The 15,652-nt window shown below is 45.5% G+C and overlaps 5 protein-coding genes across 5 annotated transcripts; 2 read left to right on the top strand and 3 right to left on the bottom strand.

Annotated features, from left to right (window-relative positions):
- Positions 1-762: 762 nt before the first annotated feature.
- On the bottom strand, positions 763-3,964 carry SPPG_06354 (uncharacterized protein). The gene is made up of 8 exons (XM_016754567.1): positions 3,590-3,964; positions 3,268-3,502; positions 2,959-3,206; positions 2,720-2,890; positions 2,563-2,653; positions 2,134-2,495; positions 1,803-2,060; positions 763-1,738 (listed from the first exon to the last, which is right to left on the bottom strand). Exons 1-8 carry the CDS (start codon positions 3,950-3,952, stop codon positions 788-790), a joined length of 2,679 nt encoding a protein of 892 aa, XP_016606711.1. The 5' UTR covers positions 3,953-3,964; the 3' UTR covers positions 763-787.
- Positions 3,965-4,093: 129 nt separating this feature from the next.
- Positions 4,094-5,718, top strand: SPPG_06353 (uncharacterized protein). The gene is made up of 2 exons (XM_016754566.1): positions 4,094-4,427; positions 4,559-5,718. The coding sequence occupies exons 1-2, from the start codon at positions 4,097-4,099 to the stop codon at positions 5,698-5,700; spliced, it is 1,473 nt and encodes a 490-aa protein (XP_016606710.1). The 5' UTR covers positions 4,094-4,096; the 3' UTR covers positions 5,701-5,718.
- Positions 5,719-8,819: 3,101 nt separating this feature from the next.
- On the bottom strand, positions 8,820-10,404 carry SPPG_06351 (uncharacterized protein). The gene has a single exon (XM_016754565.1). The coding sequence runs from the start codon at positions 9,796-9,798 to the stop codon at positions 8,959-8,961; it is 840 nt and encodes a 279-aa protein (XP_016606709.1). The 5' UTR covers positions 9,799-10,404; the 3' UTR covers positions 8,820-8,958.
- A 684-nt stretch (positions 10,405-11,088) lies between these two features.
- Positions 11,089-12,905, bottom strand: SPPG_06350 (uncharacterized protein). The gene is made up of 2 exons (XM_016754564.1): positions 12,411-12,905; positions 11,089-12,335 (listed from the first exon to the last, which is right to left on the bottom strand). Exons 1-2 carry the CDS (start codon positions 12,663-12,665, stop codon positions 11,235-11,237), a joined length of 1,356 nt encoding a protein of 451 aa, XP_016606708.1. The 5' UTR covers positions 12,666-12,905; the 3' UTR covers positions 11,089-11,234.
- A 1,036-nt stretch (positions 12,906-13,941) lies between these two features.
- On the top strand, positions 13,942-15,652 carry SPPG_06349 (uncharacterized protein). Its single transcript, XM_016754563.1, has 2 exons — positions 13,942-14,767; positions 15,037-15,652. Exons 1-2 carry the CDS (start codon positions 14,077-14,079, stop codon positions 15,375-15,377), a joined length of 1,032 nt encoding a protein of 343 aa, XP_016606707.1. The 5' UTR covers positions 13,942-14,076; the 3' UTR covers positions 15,378-15,652.

The following is a 15,652-nucleotide window of genomic DNA, read 5'->3' as shown; positions in this document are numbered from 1 at the left end:
TGATTGAAAATGGCACTAAGACTCATTGTTATCCGGATAATCCGGTTAATCTTATCGCATAATCAGAACCCCCTCTATCGCTCAGATTGGTGTGGCATGCAGCGGTGTGGCATGCATGTAATGTTTTTTTTTTTTTAAACTGCGGTGAGGCGCATGCCAAAGGTCTATAAAAAGGGGACCTTCTCCCTCTTCCCTCTTTCCTCTTTACCCATCCTCGACTCTAAGCATCTGCCCAACAAATCTCAGTCCACCATGAGAATACTGCTCTGGTGCCGAGGACCTCGACCGCCCGACAGCAACCGTGATCAGAACCAGCAGCAACCAATCGGATCTGATAACAAAGCTGCTATTATGCTGCCACACTTGTTGAGCTTGGTTGGTATGTATTGATGGCATTTGTCATTCTGTCATCAGGTCATCTGGCTAACATGCAGTTTTTAGTCTCCAAGCCTTCGTTACTGAACATCCTCTGGCTTGTGACGCTGCCCAGTCGATTCGCTCCTGGATGCAAGAGTCTGGCTTCAATGCCATCAAGAGTTCCAGATCAAGGCCTAGTAGGGACCGCGTGTGGTGGTGGGCAATTATCCGGTTAGAACAACCGTTACGTATTGCGTGTATAATTGCCTAGTAGTAGCTTAGTTGGCTTTTCCGAACCGGTTGTCGCCGGTTTATTCGCTGGTGTAGTAGCTAGTGCCAGTTTCTGTCACCTCTACACTATTTATACTCGCAAGTTGGACAGCAGACGTTGTCGACAATGTTTGGCCTGAGACGTGAATATAGGAATAAATTATAGTTCTCCAAACACTTTTACTTCAAACTCATGCCAATTATCTATCCCATCGGGGATGCCCGCATTCCCTTTAATTCCTTTAATACCCGCTTCATAACTCCAAAGAAGAACGTACGCACACATTCTCTCTCTAATCCAGCTCCACTTTGATCTCCAGCTACTGCATCCTAAATAAATATCCAAAAGTCTATGCAGTAATGATACCTGGCATCGTAATGTCGTCACATACAAAAACGCCATGTCCCACAAGGGGTCCAGTCGGATGTCGCTGTCGGAAGGAGCAAGAAATGCATCCCCAAAGTCAATGATATGGGTAGGTACCCAGTTGTTTCTTTGGGAGGTTTGATCGAGTTTCCAGTGTCCGATAATGTTTCCAGCAGTCAGGTCCCCATGAAGGAGATTTGCACTTGGAAACCCGAGGTCAGACACGTTGGGGGATATCGCTGGTAAAGCTTGTTGGATATAGTCTTCCAGGGTACTGATCAAAGCGGATGGGAGGTGCCCCCATCGGGTGTGATCTCTTCTCGCGGCTTTGATCCTTTTGCGCAGGTATACTGTCCAATCCCGGGACGTGGTATCCTCACCCTGAAGGATAATCTTACTTTGCCGGACGGGCGTGCGATGTAATTCTCGTAAAACGGTTCCAATCCAGTTTGTCAAGTTAATCCAATCACCGGGGGTAAATAGATTTGCAGACTCCCCCATTGCATGTGACTCTTCAGAACCTACGTGCGTTTGGATGCCATATGGCCAAGGCCACGATGATGGGCCTGGTTTGAAAAGCATGCCGTGAGCGACCATCTGTGGACAGACAGCATGCAGTAGGCTGGTTTGTGGAAGTGCCCCTATGGACGTCAAGGCGTCTACCTCGGATGCATAGGACACCAGACCCCGACCCAAGTGCGAATAAAACTTGATGACGCGCTCGCTCTCAAAATGGAAATAAATCTGAAGCGGTTCATCATCAGCTTCTTTGGCGGGTTGAAAGAGGTCTCAAAAATACAGCTCCTACCGGATTTTCTCCCAGATGCTCCATAGGCTCGACATCCTCCTCTTCCACAGGCCCCTCATGACCGAATTCCCGCTCCCATACCTGATTAATTCTCGGTATCCATTTTGCCGGTTCTGACGTAAACCCCTGGCAAAACTCCCCCTTTGTGGCATATCCCTCGGCAAGGATGAGTGGGTCGGTGGTGCGTCCAAAAGAATCGAAAACAAAACCGAGATTCGGGTGTTCTTCTATCATGCGCTGCCTAAATTTCCAATATAGCTTGAATATTGCCAAGAGCAGCGGACAGTCAGTAAAACGCCAGTCATACATTCATCTCACATCTATAACTTACTTTATGGTACTTGTTCTCCAAAGAACTGGCCATTTCCTCAACAACACCATCCAAATTCCATCGCCCACACCAATTCTGTGTAATAGCAATATTGCATTGATCCAAATTCAATACTGCATGCCACCATCCCGCAGGAACCACAATCGTTTCCCCCGGTTCCTGGACAATCTCTATTGGCTTGAGTTCTGGCGGAAGGAAAGGGTATACTTCAAGATACCAGTACAGTGTCGAAGGTGAGGACAAATCGCTTGGATGAACTCCCGGGGGCAACTTGTCGGGAGGGTACAATGCCCATCTTTTGCGGCCAGATAAGAGGGTATTCCATGCCGAAGTGCCCAGCGGGTCAATGTGCCATGATGCTCCTATTGGATATTGTACACCCAAGTATTTAGGGGGTCACTCTTTTCAGATGATTCAGGGTGTACACACCTGAGCGTGCAGGTCCTATCACCAACCATCGAAAAGGCGGGCGCTCCTCTCCAAGAACAGATAAAAAATCCTCCGCGAATATTGAAGGTACCTACCATAAAGTCTTTTATAAGCCCCGCAATCACCTCGCAATACCGTGTCGTTCAACCTTACATACTTCATAATCGCGCAGCATATCTGGCGCTTTCTCCGCAAAACGGTCATCAAAGACGTACAGAGGAGACTCATCGTTTTGTTGGAGCATATAGTCCACATATGACGAGAACTTCATCCCGACTTTTCGTGGATGCCCGTACTCATTACCCACTTTGAAGTGAATATCTCCATACTGTTTGTTTACGATGCTACTAGATCAGACAACCTGTAATGACACCAAACAGTGGGCTGCTTTCGTACCTTTGTAAGTAGCGCTTTCAAGGACCAGGTCGTCAAAGCAGGCCAGCTGCTCGCGATGCCGTCCATTGCAATGACAATAGGCTTCGATAATGACTCATAGCGGGACTGAAATTGCACAGCTGTAAGAGTGCGTCCAGACACTCGCTCAATTGTGGTTTCCGCTGTAGTCAGTTTTGTATCAACGTGGAACCGAGATAGGTCCATATGGCAGCGGCACCACTTGGCATGAAGATACGGAGAAACAAGACCTAAGAGTCGCACATGTTTATCAAGGAGTAAAGGGCCGCCGACTATAATCAGGTTGCTCACCATCAACAGTTAATGAACAATGAGCATGTACCCGCGCAAATTCAAACTTTTCGCGAAAACTCTCGTTCATCGTGCCAGGGAAATAGTATGTAAGCCGCCAGGTACCCTTGAAAACAAGACCTCCAGAAACGGATCCAGCTCGTCCCCATCTCTCCAAACAGATGCGTCGCCATTGTTGATCATCTCGTGCAAAAATATATAAAATACGCGAGACATTTGATAGGGTCACCAAATCCTGGCAGCGTTCAACAAAAAAAGGTCACCTTGTAAGAATTCTACCTGCCAGATGCATGGAGCAATAATTGTATACGCGACAGGATACCTGGGCATTCAGCAAGGATAGCACCCCTTCTGCTATGGTCTCGTCAGGGAGTATGCGCATGACGCCTAATCCTGCGGACCGAATATCCACTTCTATTCCGCCGGGTATCCTGTTATTAAACGTCTCACGAAGTGGTTGAGCGGATGGTGGCAGAGAAGTAAAAGGTATTGTATTTGGAGGTGGTGGACCAGGTGGGGGAAGGTATACGGCCACGGGAGGTGGTCCAGGCGGTGGATTATATACACTTGTTTCCGGAATGACAAAAGAGTCCCGTGCAATACCACCCGTAACGGCGAATGAACCTGTTTGTATCCCCTTTTGTTGCTTTATTGGTAACAGTCCCGTCACCTTAGCATTGGTCATGGTGAACGTGAAGGTCCAACCCACATAAGGGCGCTCAACTGTTGTGATCTGGAGGTTGATGACTCATCTACCCCACAAATATCCCGTGAGTTGGTGGTCCAACTGTTGGAAATGAGCCCGTTTGTGTGCTCCAAATCTTACACAATGGATCTACCAGAAATTGCGCTTAGGGTCTTTTGCTATCTAGACTCTATTTCTCTGGTCCGATGCGAACGTGTCTGTCGAGATTGGAGTTCACTTCTAATACAGAATGAAAACCATCTCTGGTGCGCTTTTGCGGCGGCATTGTCACCTGTCAACGGAAGACTTCCTCACCGACTCGAATGGGAGACTTGGAAAGATATCGTACGGCTAAAACATGCGTGGGATAAAGTGTTACCAAAACTTACGGCAGAGTCGAGAAGGTTGCATGATCCTGCGGAATACTTGCAGGAGGCTCCGACTATTGTTGGGGAGGTGGTGGTGGACACGACTGGTGAGTTGAGACAGAGTTGGAACGAACGAAATGCAATATTTGTATGTAGATGGATGGACTGACGATTTGCGGAGGGATTTCTCAAGTTTATACTGCATGCACACAAAGCTAATGCTTTTATTGTATCTCAGGCCACAACAAAGATCGACGATCAAAAGTCAGTGTAATGGACTCGTACAGTTCATCAGAAACCCGGGACTACATACAAACCCAAGCTGTAGGACCTCACATTGTATACGCCATAACAGGCATATCCCATATCGGCACATTTGATATCCGCGCATCATCTATTTCAGCACCGTCCATTAAACTCCCCGCAACATCTTTTCAACACCCACCACGACTCCAACGCGTTTTTCATTCCACATTGATACCCGTTCACGAAGGGATGGGATGGATGAGCTTTTGGGATCCTCGACATACGGATCGACAAGGTCGATTTCGTGCCATAGATGATGAATACTGTCAGGGCCAACTCTATGAACACCTTTACGCGTGTTTTAATCCCCGTTGGTCAGATGATGAGTCTGAAACCGTCGATGCACGCCGAATTGTTCGTCTTTGGGATGTAAAGTGTCCGTCGCAACCTATATTATCTTGGAATGCACAACTCCCCGGACACGTCGTGGACGTCGCATTGAATGATTCCCTAGTTGCATGCGCATATGGGTCTCGTCTTGATGCAGAGGCTGGACCCATAGACAATGCGCAAGATACGCCGGTTTTTGGATTAGAGTTTAGGTCTGTTGTGACCGGTGATTTAGTCCGGTCTGTGCCGGCTCTTTCGGGGGTTCAAGATGTCATCTTTCTGGTTATGACCCGTTTTTACTGTCTGGTTGTGCGAGCGCCCGATGATGGACAATTGGTGACAGTAGTTGACCTGGCTACAGGAAACGTGGCTCACGAGATCAATTTAATGGAAAGCTTTATTCGAACATATGGTGGTCTACACGTCAAGGACGATGAAACGATGCTCATGCTATGGTCTAGTTCCAATCGACTTGCTTGCCTCGATTTAATCCGTGGATGCTGGACGTTACATGAGCGGAAAAGGGATGAGTTGTTTGAAAAGTGGCATTACGGGGTATGGGTGGCCATTGAACAGAATGAACATGTTTGCAACAGAGTAAAAGTACTTGGCACGAATGGCACAATCAAAAGTAGTATATCAGATAAGAGTCGATTTAGAGTGATATGGAAAGCCATAGGAGGAGTTCCCTCAGTGTCGCCCCCATCGTGGACATCGGAATGTAATATAATCTTGAATGGATGATATACTATATTGTTTGCACTCTAGAATTATTTTTTTGTCTATGCAGGAATCTGGGACGAATGCAGTGAAGCAAGACCGGTTCAAAGAAAACGGAGCTACTGCCCAACTCATCCAATGGTTTTAATTACGTTGATCATTAACACTTTTACATAAAGTAATCTATCAGTTTCATTCCCCTTTCAATCCTTCCACATCCGTACTCTGACTCTTTAGACTTGACATGGGTAGAGGGGGCATACCAGACCCAGACGCCGTAATATCCTCCAATGTTCGGACTGATTTCGATCTGGGGAGTTGGGGGGTTGGTTTGGGTGGTTGTTTGGGCGGTTCTGCGGGTGATACGAGGGATTTGGCATTATAAATAAAAACCTATCACAACCAAAAGTTAATAACCCAAAAACCCACAAAAAAAAACCGACAATGGAGTAACACTACCAAAGCCCCCGAAAACTCCAACGGCGTAAACGCATACCCAACTCTAAACATCAAAGTCCGAATCCCCTGATCATATCTAAAAGCCGTATTCCCAATCACAAGTAACCCCAAACACACCCACGTTACCACACAAATCACTATTAGGGCCGTTACAACTCGTTTCCATTGGGCTTGTCGTGCGCCGCCTGCTGCTCTTCGAACACTGTATAGACTGTAGATGAAGGAAAAGGAGAGAATGTGGTCGATGAGGAGGGCGTAGAGGGTCCAGCCGGCGGATGTAAAGGGTTGGGAGGTGCGAATGAGACTTAGTACGGTTGTTGTGATCCAGATGGAGAGAGTTAGACCAATAAATGCCCAGTCCTGCAAAAAAAAAAACACATTAAAAAGCCCAGCACATTTTACCCAAAAGCACTAACGTTTGAAAAAAAAGAAAAAGAGCTTACCCATTCATCCCGATATCTCCAAACAGCTTTAACAACCCTAAACCTCATCTGCACCAACACCAAATACCCCAAAGTCGATACAGCATATAACCCCATCCAAGCCCTAACAAGCCTTTGAACAGCCAAAAAGGCAGCATGATTCGGATCCCCTGGATCTTGTCCCCGATCTCCTAATTCCAATGTCGGTGTCGTAGACACTACTCTAAAATTCAATAACAATACATCATAATGAAAGACGATATTGTTTGACGTACGCATGAGAGGTATAAAGGATGCCCCGTAGAGAATGTAACAGAGAGCTAGTGAGTGGTTGTAGGGGGTTGGACGGCGGATGGTATGTTTTATGGCGTAGAAGGTGTTGGCGAGTTGGAGGGTGAAGCCTAGGACTATGTGAGTTTGTTAGGATGGAATTTTGGAAGTTGTACTTTTTTGTGGGTTTTGGTTTACGTTACTGGTGAAGAGGGAGGTGAGGATGGATATTTGTTCTGTGCGGGTGTCCCATGTTCGGTGGTATAACGTTTGCATTCTGTGTTGGAAGAGGTTTTTTGGTGTGTGTGAGGAAAAAACGAGTGTAGATCTGGTCGAGGATGTCGGTTTCTGTTTTTGTTGTGTGTGTATAATGAGGTTTACTGTGATGCCCCCAAAAAAACAAGAAAAATACCCTAGTCAAGCTTTATCGTCTAGTATGAATACAAGTTTTTTTGTGTCTTGTTGACAACAGGTCGTAGTATACCCATTTTCATTTCATGCTGTCCTAAATGGTGTCAAGTTCATTTTCATGAACCATACACATTTCTTTCACATATCCATCATGAAAGGCATCATGTACCAAAAGAACCACGACAACCCACAAGACCATTGAAAAGTTGAATCTAGATGTACATGACTCTTTCAAGTCCTGCAACAAAACCCATATAAAAGCAGCTTGCTTGTCCTATAAAAAACAAATCACAAGAGCTGCATATTTTGTTTTTCCACAAAAGTTGAACACACCTTTTACGATACCAGTAAGTAAACACCACATTCCATACTTACATAGCCTTATTTGAAAATATCGTTCAAACTACCCTTGTATACAGAAATTCCAACCAGAAATCACGAAACAAGGAAATAAAAGCCAAAGAAACGTACCCTTGATCTCAAAGAAACTTGCAAGGAAAACCAAAAAAACGCGTTTAAAGAAGCCACTCTGAGAATCAAGTCTTTTAGAATGGTCAACAAAGGAGTGAAAGTAAAAGACTGTTGACATATCTTTACGACTTTTGAGGCCTTTCAAGATCTTTTATGAGAACGATGCCTTTACGAATGTATCAACAATGAATATCGTTTGCACACACACGCTTGAGTAAAGGCTTAGCTGCGCGTCCCCCCATACAACCTCACACACTGCAAAGATGTGCACGGCCAATGTAGAACACAAGCTATATATCACCGACGTTAACAACCAAACATGATCGCTTTGCCATAGTCAGCATGTTTACCCTGGCCTCGTAAAACATACACTCTCAGACAGGGGACTCTCTTTTAACGAACCTCTCAATTCAAAGCTAGACAAAAATTCCAACTATCGTTTCATACCCCCCAAAAAACGTCTACGATGTGCACTCCCATGTTAAAAATGTACAATGGGAAGCACCACAACACCATTCCTGCAGTCGTCGTCGTAAAAATCATATCTGTGTTGAATATTGGAAGGTGGTCATGTACTGCTCCCCGTCATACTAACACAAAAGGAGCCCAAATATAAAATTCTTTTAGCGGTGAGTATTACATTTTCAAAATGGTTTAGTTTGAAGGTGGTGTCTAGTTCGATGTAGAGAATTTGGCCTATATTGAAACTGAAAAACGGTCATCCAAAAGTTGCTAAAAACTCACAACTACCAGCTGCACTGTAGACGTTAAACCATCACATAAACAGACTCTCAACTAGCGACTATAGAACCATGACAATCGATTGCCAATCAGCGTTTAGCCATCAACCATTCCCCCCCAAACTCCAACAAAGTGATAAACGCATCACTACATGTCGTGTTTGGGCATGGATCTGCAGATAGGATAAATGTTGGGGTCAAAGACGGTTGGGACTCCCAGAATAACCTTTCCAAAAGAACCCAGCCCTTCCAACTCACCCAGATCGTAGTGTCTGAACATTAGATGACCTGATTTCACGACAGTCGGCGTCTGTGTATACCCTGCTCTATAAAAGTCGAAAAAGAGTCAATGCAAAAGGACATTTGTCGGTGACGCTCAAGATATTTTTTTTAACCATAAAAAAAAAGAAAATACGAAACTTTTTGATTATACATTAACCCCATTCAAAAACGACCACATGTGTATACAAAAAAAAAAAAAACTCTCCTACAAAAACCCCATAATATTATCACCCACCCAAAACCTCCCACTCCTCCTCCCCCTGCAACCTCGCAACCAAAGTCCGATTCTCCTCCTCAAGGCGCTCAATCCTCGTTTGCGATTCCACAAGCCGATCACTCAGTTGTCTCGCATGTGCCAAACTCGTTTCCAGTGCAGTCGCCAGATTGGCGGCACGGGAGAGGAGGGCGGTATGAGAGGTTGTGAGGGAGTCTAGGAGTGTTTGAGTGTGGTTGTGAGCTGTTGTGAGGGTTTCGAGGGTGTGGAGGAGGTGGGTTTGGTCTTTAGGTATTGGTGATGATTTTTCAGAATCGGCATCGGATTCAGAATCGGATTCCACGTCGGATTCCGCATCGGATTCGGGTAACGAGGAGGGTTTACGTCCATAGATCCAAGAAAGCGTCACAACAGCCACAAGGACCAACCCAACATCCACCCACGGGTTAGTCAAACACTCTTTTGTAACCGCCAAAGCCGCTCGAAGAACCCGTTCAAGTGCTGACCAGACATCCGTCTTTTGTTTCGTCCGAGAATACTCTGTTCCACCCAACAATCGAATCAATTCTTGTGTCGTCAACGCTGGAACATGTGCAGGCGTTCGTCCAGCTGCACTAGCCGTCATGATTGATCGTAAAAAACTTTTATGTGTCACGGCGATGGCGTGGGGGGATGTCGTTAAAGCGGCTGCTGCTGCTGCAAATGACGAGGCATCCGTGGTGTGCTTTTTGGCCACGAGGGCTGTTGCGAGGGCTCGGAGGAACTTGCTTTGAGTCGCTAGGAGGCGTTTGGTGCGGGTGATGGGGAGCTCAATGATGGGTGTTCGGTCCGTGTAGTAGGCAAAGTTGGCCATGATGGAAACATATAAAGAAAACGTAAAGGTGGAGAGGCCAAAGTGAAAAACGTTCAGCCAATCGCGGAAGCGCGAAACGAGCGTCGAGACTCCTCCTCTATAACAAATCGTTTGCCGTCCAGTTCTTTCAACAAACGGATATGCGGGCGGGTGAAAGAAAAAAAGGTGTGTGTGGAGAGTAGCGTATATCCAAAAAAGAAACCTCCCAAAAAATCAAAAACTTGGTCCTCTTTCCGCTCAACTTGACAAGTGCGAGAGAGAGAGTGTGTATGCGTTTAAAGTTCCTTTTCCAATCTCGTTATGTTTTTGCGTTTCCCGCCCCGGCTGCGACTACAAATCAAACAAAAACCCGTTGAAAAAAAAAAACTCAAGGGAACTTAAAGTCCGAACTGATCATCCAACAAGAACAACAACCCGCCCCCGCCTCGCCTATCGGAAACAAAATTCCAATAAGAGATTTGATATGATAGCAACTCAAGAGTTGCCAGATAAGAAAGTACGATAAAAAGAAATGTACTTTTTTTTTTTTTTTGAACAAAAACACTATTATAATGTTCATGCACTTGTATAAAAACACTGTAAAATCCCGTTCCATCCATAATACGTTATATTCTGTTCTTGTTAAAAAAATGACACACAAAAGACGTATGTACCATATGATGGCGACAAGGTCATGTTACTGCGCAAACGGGGCCCAGTGCAAAATGATTAGGTCATGCGCGTCATCTGTTGACAAAAGTGTTCCCAAATCAAACGATATTGGTTGCGGGTTCCGCAATCCTTTTGTTTTGTTTGGGTGATTTTGTTACCTTCAAAGGAGATGGTGTCATTTTTATCTGAAGCTTTTTTTTTGCCTACTTATTTGGATCCCGTTTGCGCACGTTATTCGCCATCGGTCAATGTTTGGAGAGTGTGTTCCGAACTCTCAATTAGAATCACTGATGCCTGTCTTTGAGCGAATCGCTCTCCAAAACAACTCGGAAATGGATTGCCACTTTTCAGAAACATTCTCACGTCCCGAAAAAGAACTCACACAAGGGAAAATCACTATTACTCTTGTGGCCCCAAAACCACGGATATGCAATCCGTCAATAATGTTCTTGTTTTCAAGATGTTGTTGTTTTTGGATACGACGGACGTGTACCCAATACGTTTATTACATTCATGACATGAGATGGAGACATGAAAAAAAGCAATAATGCCTTTAAAAGCAAATGCCCCTTGTCCATCCCGTAGACCCTCACAAAAGTCTATACACACCAAATCCCGTCCCGCATCCACACGCCAACGTCAATTCTCAACATCTTTTATTAAAAAAAAAAAAAAAAAATGTTCGTTTTGAGAATCCCCCGTCCCAACACTCGAAAATATATAATCTCCTAGGTACACTCATACACACACATAAGCAATATTCTATACACAGAAAATGGGATAAATTATACAGGTGGGTCCCGTAACGCAGTGACAGCCGGGGGTGGGGGTGTCGGTTCATGGTCCACATGCACATTAGCGTTTTCACCATGGTCGACATGGTCGTTCACGGTCCCGGGTATCGCCGTTCCATTCGAGCCCGGACCAGCAGTAGGAAGGATAGCGACGCTCTGCAATTCCACATCCACGGCAGTTGGCGTCCCATTGCGTCTCGTCAGCTTGCGCCAAACGCGCGTCCACCACCGCACGGGTACAACTTGTTCCGCTCCTTTGCCAACCAGATCCACGCGACAGAGGGGACATACGCCCGCTACTTCCGTGACCCATCGATCGACGCACGACGGGTGAAAGACGTGTCCGCAGGGGACGAGTTTGCGGACCATGGTCGTGGGACTGTACACGTCCAGGCAAATGGAGCAGGTTGGATCTATTGTGGCGGCATCAGGGAGGTCGCCAAAGACGACCAGCGGATGGTGTTGGAGGTGGGAGGCTGAAAGGAGGGTGGGCGCGGGCGGTTGGCCGGGGAGAGGGCCGCGGAGTTGCCGCGCGGCGCGGCGTCGTAAAAAGTAGGCGGCAGGGATAGACAGACCGGTAAAGATGGCGAGGGAAACAAGGGCAAATTTCCAGAGAGGGGGAAAGGGGGATTGGGAGCCGCGGCGGAGGGCAATTCTCACCATGATATTGACCAGCTGTTGTTGGGCGGGGAGAGGGAAATTGGGGGGAAAGGGCTGGCCAACCACTAGCGGCACGCTCTGATCTGGGCCAAACTTGAACTCGCTTCCATTGACGGTGGAGCCCATGAAATTTTCCAAGAATCCACCCAGTCCCATGTCTATGAAATAGGTTGGCAAAGCGAATTCAGTGGGCCAAGAAGCGGTGATGGCGGACCGGATAACGGGATGCCTTCCGTCGCCGTACACAACGAGCCCGACGCCATTGTGAGCTTTGAGATGGGTGATGGTATCTGTAATGCGCTGAGGAAAGGGGCAGGGAGCGACGGGACTGGTTGCATTCAAGAGCCCGACAAATCGATTAGTTGGCTTATCGAGAGGAAGGCTAATGTTTGGGGCGGGTGTGCATCCGTCATTATAGTGAATCAGCAGGCCCTATTCAACAAATGCAAAGCATACAAACATGAATATCGTTTTTTTAAAGGGAAAAACAAATCAGCCGAAAGATACCTCTGCATTGTCCCCAGGCAAAGGCATTCCAGCAAACGGCACGATATCGCCCTTTACTGCAGGGGCATTTGAAAAGATGCCAATAACGAGGGGCGAGTTCTTTTGACTATTGCTTGTCGCGCCCAGGGTGTCGTGGGTGAGTGGCTGAGAGTTGTAAATGAGGGCATAGCCGTACTCGATGGAGGGGTCTGGGAATTGTGCCAATGCCGAGTGCAAGAGAATGCATCCGAGTGCGAGTAGTAAGCGAGTCTTCATATAGAGAGGGGAGTGTGTGTGTGTCTATGAGAGAGAGAGAGCGAGATGGAACACACGAAAAAAGCGTGGTAGAGTGCAAAGCCGGGGGAAAACACACAATCAAAAAGAGCAAGTTTTCAAATACGAGGCCACGCCAATTTCCAATACATATATATATATGTGTGTGTGTGTATATATGATGCAGTTGAGTAAAACGCTTTTGCACAGCCAAAAACAGAGAAAGCTAATGGGGAAGAACAGAGAAGCAAGAACAGAAGAGAGGAGAGAGGAAGATGAGTAATAAATGTCATGTGATGAGGAAAGTTCTAAATGGGAAAGCCACTCGTTTTGAATGTGGCAATGAGCGATACAGATATAGAATAAGAGAGAGAGAGAGAGAGAGAAAGCGCACACACACACACACACACATAGGAGAGAGAGAGAGAGACTCTTTGAGTAAAAAAGTCTTGTAATTCATCTCTCTCTCTCACAACACACAACACACACAGAACACATTAAAAGAGCGAGAGCGAGAGAGAGACAGAGAGTAACGCTTCTGTTTTTGTCTATTTCCATCTCTCTTCTTTCTCTCTCTCTCTCTCTCTCTCTCTTTTATGAACTCTTGTGGTCATGTCCATACATTCAATACTCACTTTCACACTACACACACGTGTATATTCATCAACTTATACTCACACTCTGCTACTAAATTTCATACTTTTATACTCTTCACTTTTATATATACTCTTTTACTCTCAATCTCTCTCTCTCTCTCTATTGGATTTTTAACCACTTTTGCTCAGCATGGCCTTTTTCATTTCATACCCCTCATTTCATCACCCTCATTTCGTTTCTCTCCATCTCTCTCTTTTTGTTGGCTGTGCCAGAGTAATCACCCCCTCTCGCTTCAAATACTTTTAAAACACAGGGTTCCTCATTTCAACCCATATTATTTCACTCTGCAAAAGAGAGACCCTAGAGTTTCATTTCATGTCAAATCCAATCAACACATGGTTTATACCGCGTGTTTTAATCATTCTAAAACATTTTACTAGGGAGGTGTTCCATTTCACACTCTCCCGCTTTATATAGCACCGATATATAATACATACATTTCATACACAAGGGTCTTTTTTATTTGACACACACCTCTTTAACTTGTTACAATTTCAGAGATTTCAAAGGGTAGTTTGATCGTGATGCAACGGCCTTATTCTTTCGCCCCGTTTCTTTTTTTTTTAAGCTTTTTGGGATATAAATTCAGAGAGGCAACGAGCGACTTCCCCGTTATTTGCAGGCTTTCTTTTGCTTCTTGAAAAGCAACTTATTCCATTGTAGCATCTTGTGCTTGGCACTTTTATTTTTTTTCCCTACGCATCACTATACACAACACCATCCAACCACACAAGAACCACCCACAACCACAACAACAATGAAGTCGTCTTTGGTGGCATGGATGTGCCTCTGTTTGGCAAGCACGTCCGTCGTATCTGCAGTTCCCGTTCAATTGGAGGCTCGCGATGGCACACGCGCTGTCAGTTTTCCACCGAGGCAAGCTTCTGGTCAAGTCCCTCCGGTCTATACTGCCAACGTCGTCCAGATTGCAAAAACATTTGCTCCACCAAAGGTGACAAGGAGGCAGGTCGTCGCCCCAGAGGTGGCTGAACTTGTCATTGGCGAAAACGGCAACAATGGCAATCGCAACAACAATAACGGAAACAACAACAACCGGAATACCAATGTCAGAAATAACAACATCAACGACAACAACCGGAACAACAACAACAACAACAACAACAACCGGAACAACAACAATAATAACCGGAACAACAACAACGATGACATTTTCATCAATGTTGGCAACAACCAGAACGAGCTACGTGACGTTATTGACCAGATTACCAGAAACGGCAACAACATTGGTGTCATCATCTTTGGTGATGTGAACAACAACAACCGTAACCGTAACAACAACAACCGCAATAACAACGGTAACCACAACAACAACAACCGTAATGGCAATAACAACGAGAACAACGGTAACAACAACAACCGTAATGGAAATAACAACGAGAACAATGGTAACAACAACAACCGTAATGGAAATAACAACGAGAACAACGGTAACAACAACGCTAACAACACCAACAACGCCAACAACAACAACCGGAACGGCAACAACAACAATGGGCGTAACAATACCCAACAGATCCGAAAACGACAGGACAACAGCACTGACCTGAACCTGAACGTAAACCTCAACACCACCGAAACCCAAAACACAACAACCAGCGACTTTCGCAACAATGAGCGACTTTCGCAACAATGACCGTAACGCTAAACGACCGTAACCGCAACAACAACAACGACAACGTAATCATTATCGACCTAGGCGACATTTTCGACAATAACAACAACCGTAACAGGAACGACCGTAACCGTAACAACAACAATGACCGTAACCGGAACAACAACAACAACAACAACAACGACCGTAACCGTAACAACAACAACAACAACGACCGTAACCGGAACAACAACAACAACAACATTTTCATCAACGATAACCTCCCCAACCGCGTCATTGACCTTAGCGGCGGCAACAATAACAACCGCAACAGCAACAATAACAACAATGACCGAAACCGAGACGGAATCACCATCCTCAGTTCAGGATCCTCAAACGGAAACGTAAACATTAACGGAAACGGAAACGGAGGAAACGGGAATTGATGTCTTCCCTGGTTCAATCCCCGTCTAAACAAAAACATTGTTCACTGTCGAGTTAAAAACAAAAGGGGAAAGATTTATATACGGCGCTTTTTTTGTTTTTGGAATTGGGGGCAGGTTCCCCCTCCTTCCAAACAAAACAACTTAGAAGAGAAAAAGTAAACGAGAAAATAACAAAAAAGAGGATAGGGTTAAAAGAATGCGATTTTAGTTTTTGTTGTACATTTGGGAGATGTCGTTTGTACATTTTGTGTAGATTATGTTTTTTTGGATAATTG

The sequence above is a fragment of the Spizellomyces punctatus genome (genome assembly GCF_000182565.1).
Source record: "Spizellomyces punctatus DAOM BR117 chromosome Unknown supercont1.11, whole genome shotgun sequence".
Lineage (NCBI taxonomy): Eukaryota > Fungi > Chytridiomycota > Chytridiomycetes > Spizellomycetales > Spizellomycetaceae > Spizellomyces > Spizellomyces punctatus.
This window is presented reverse-complemented; position numbering and strand designations above follow the sequence as displayed.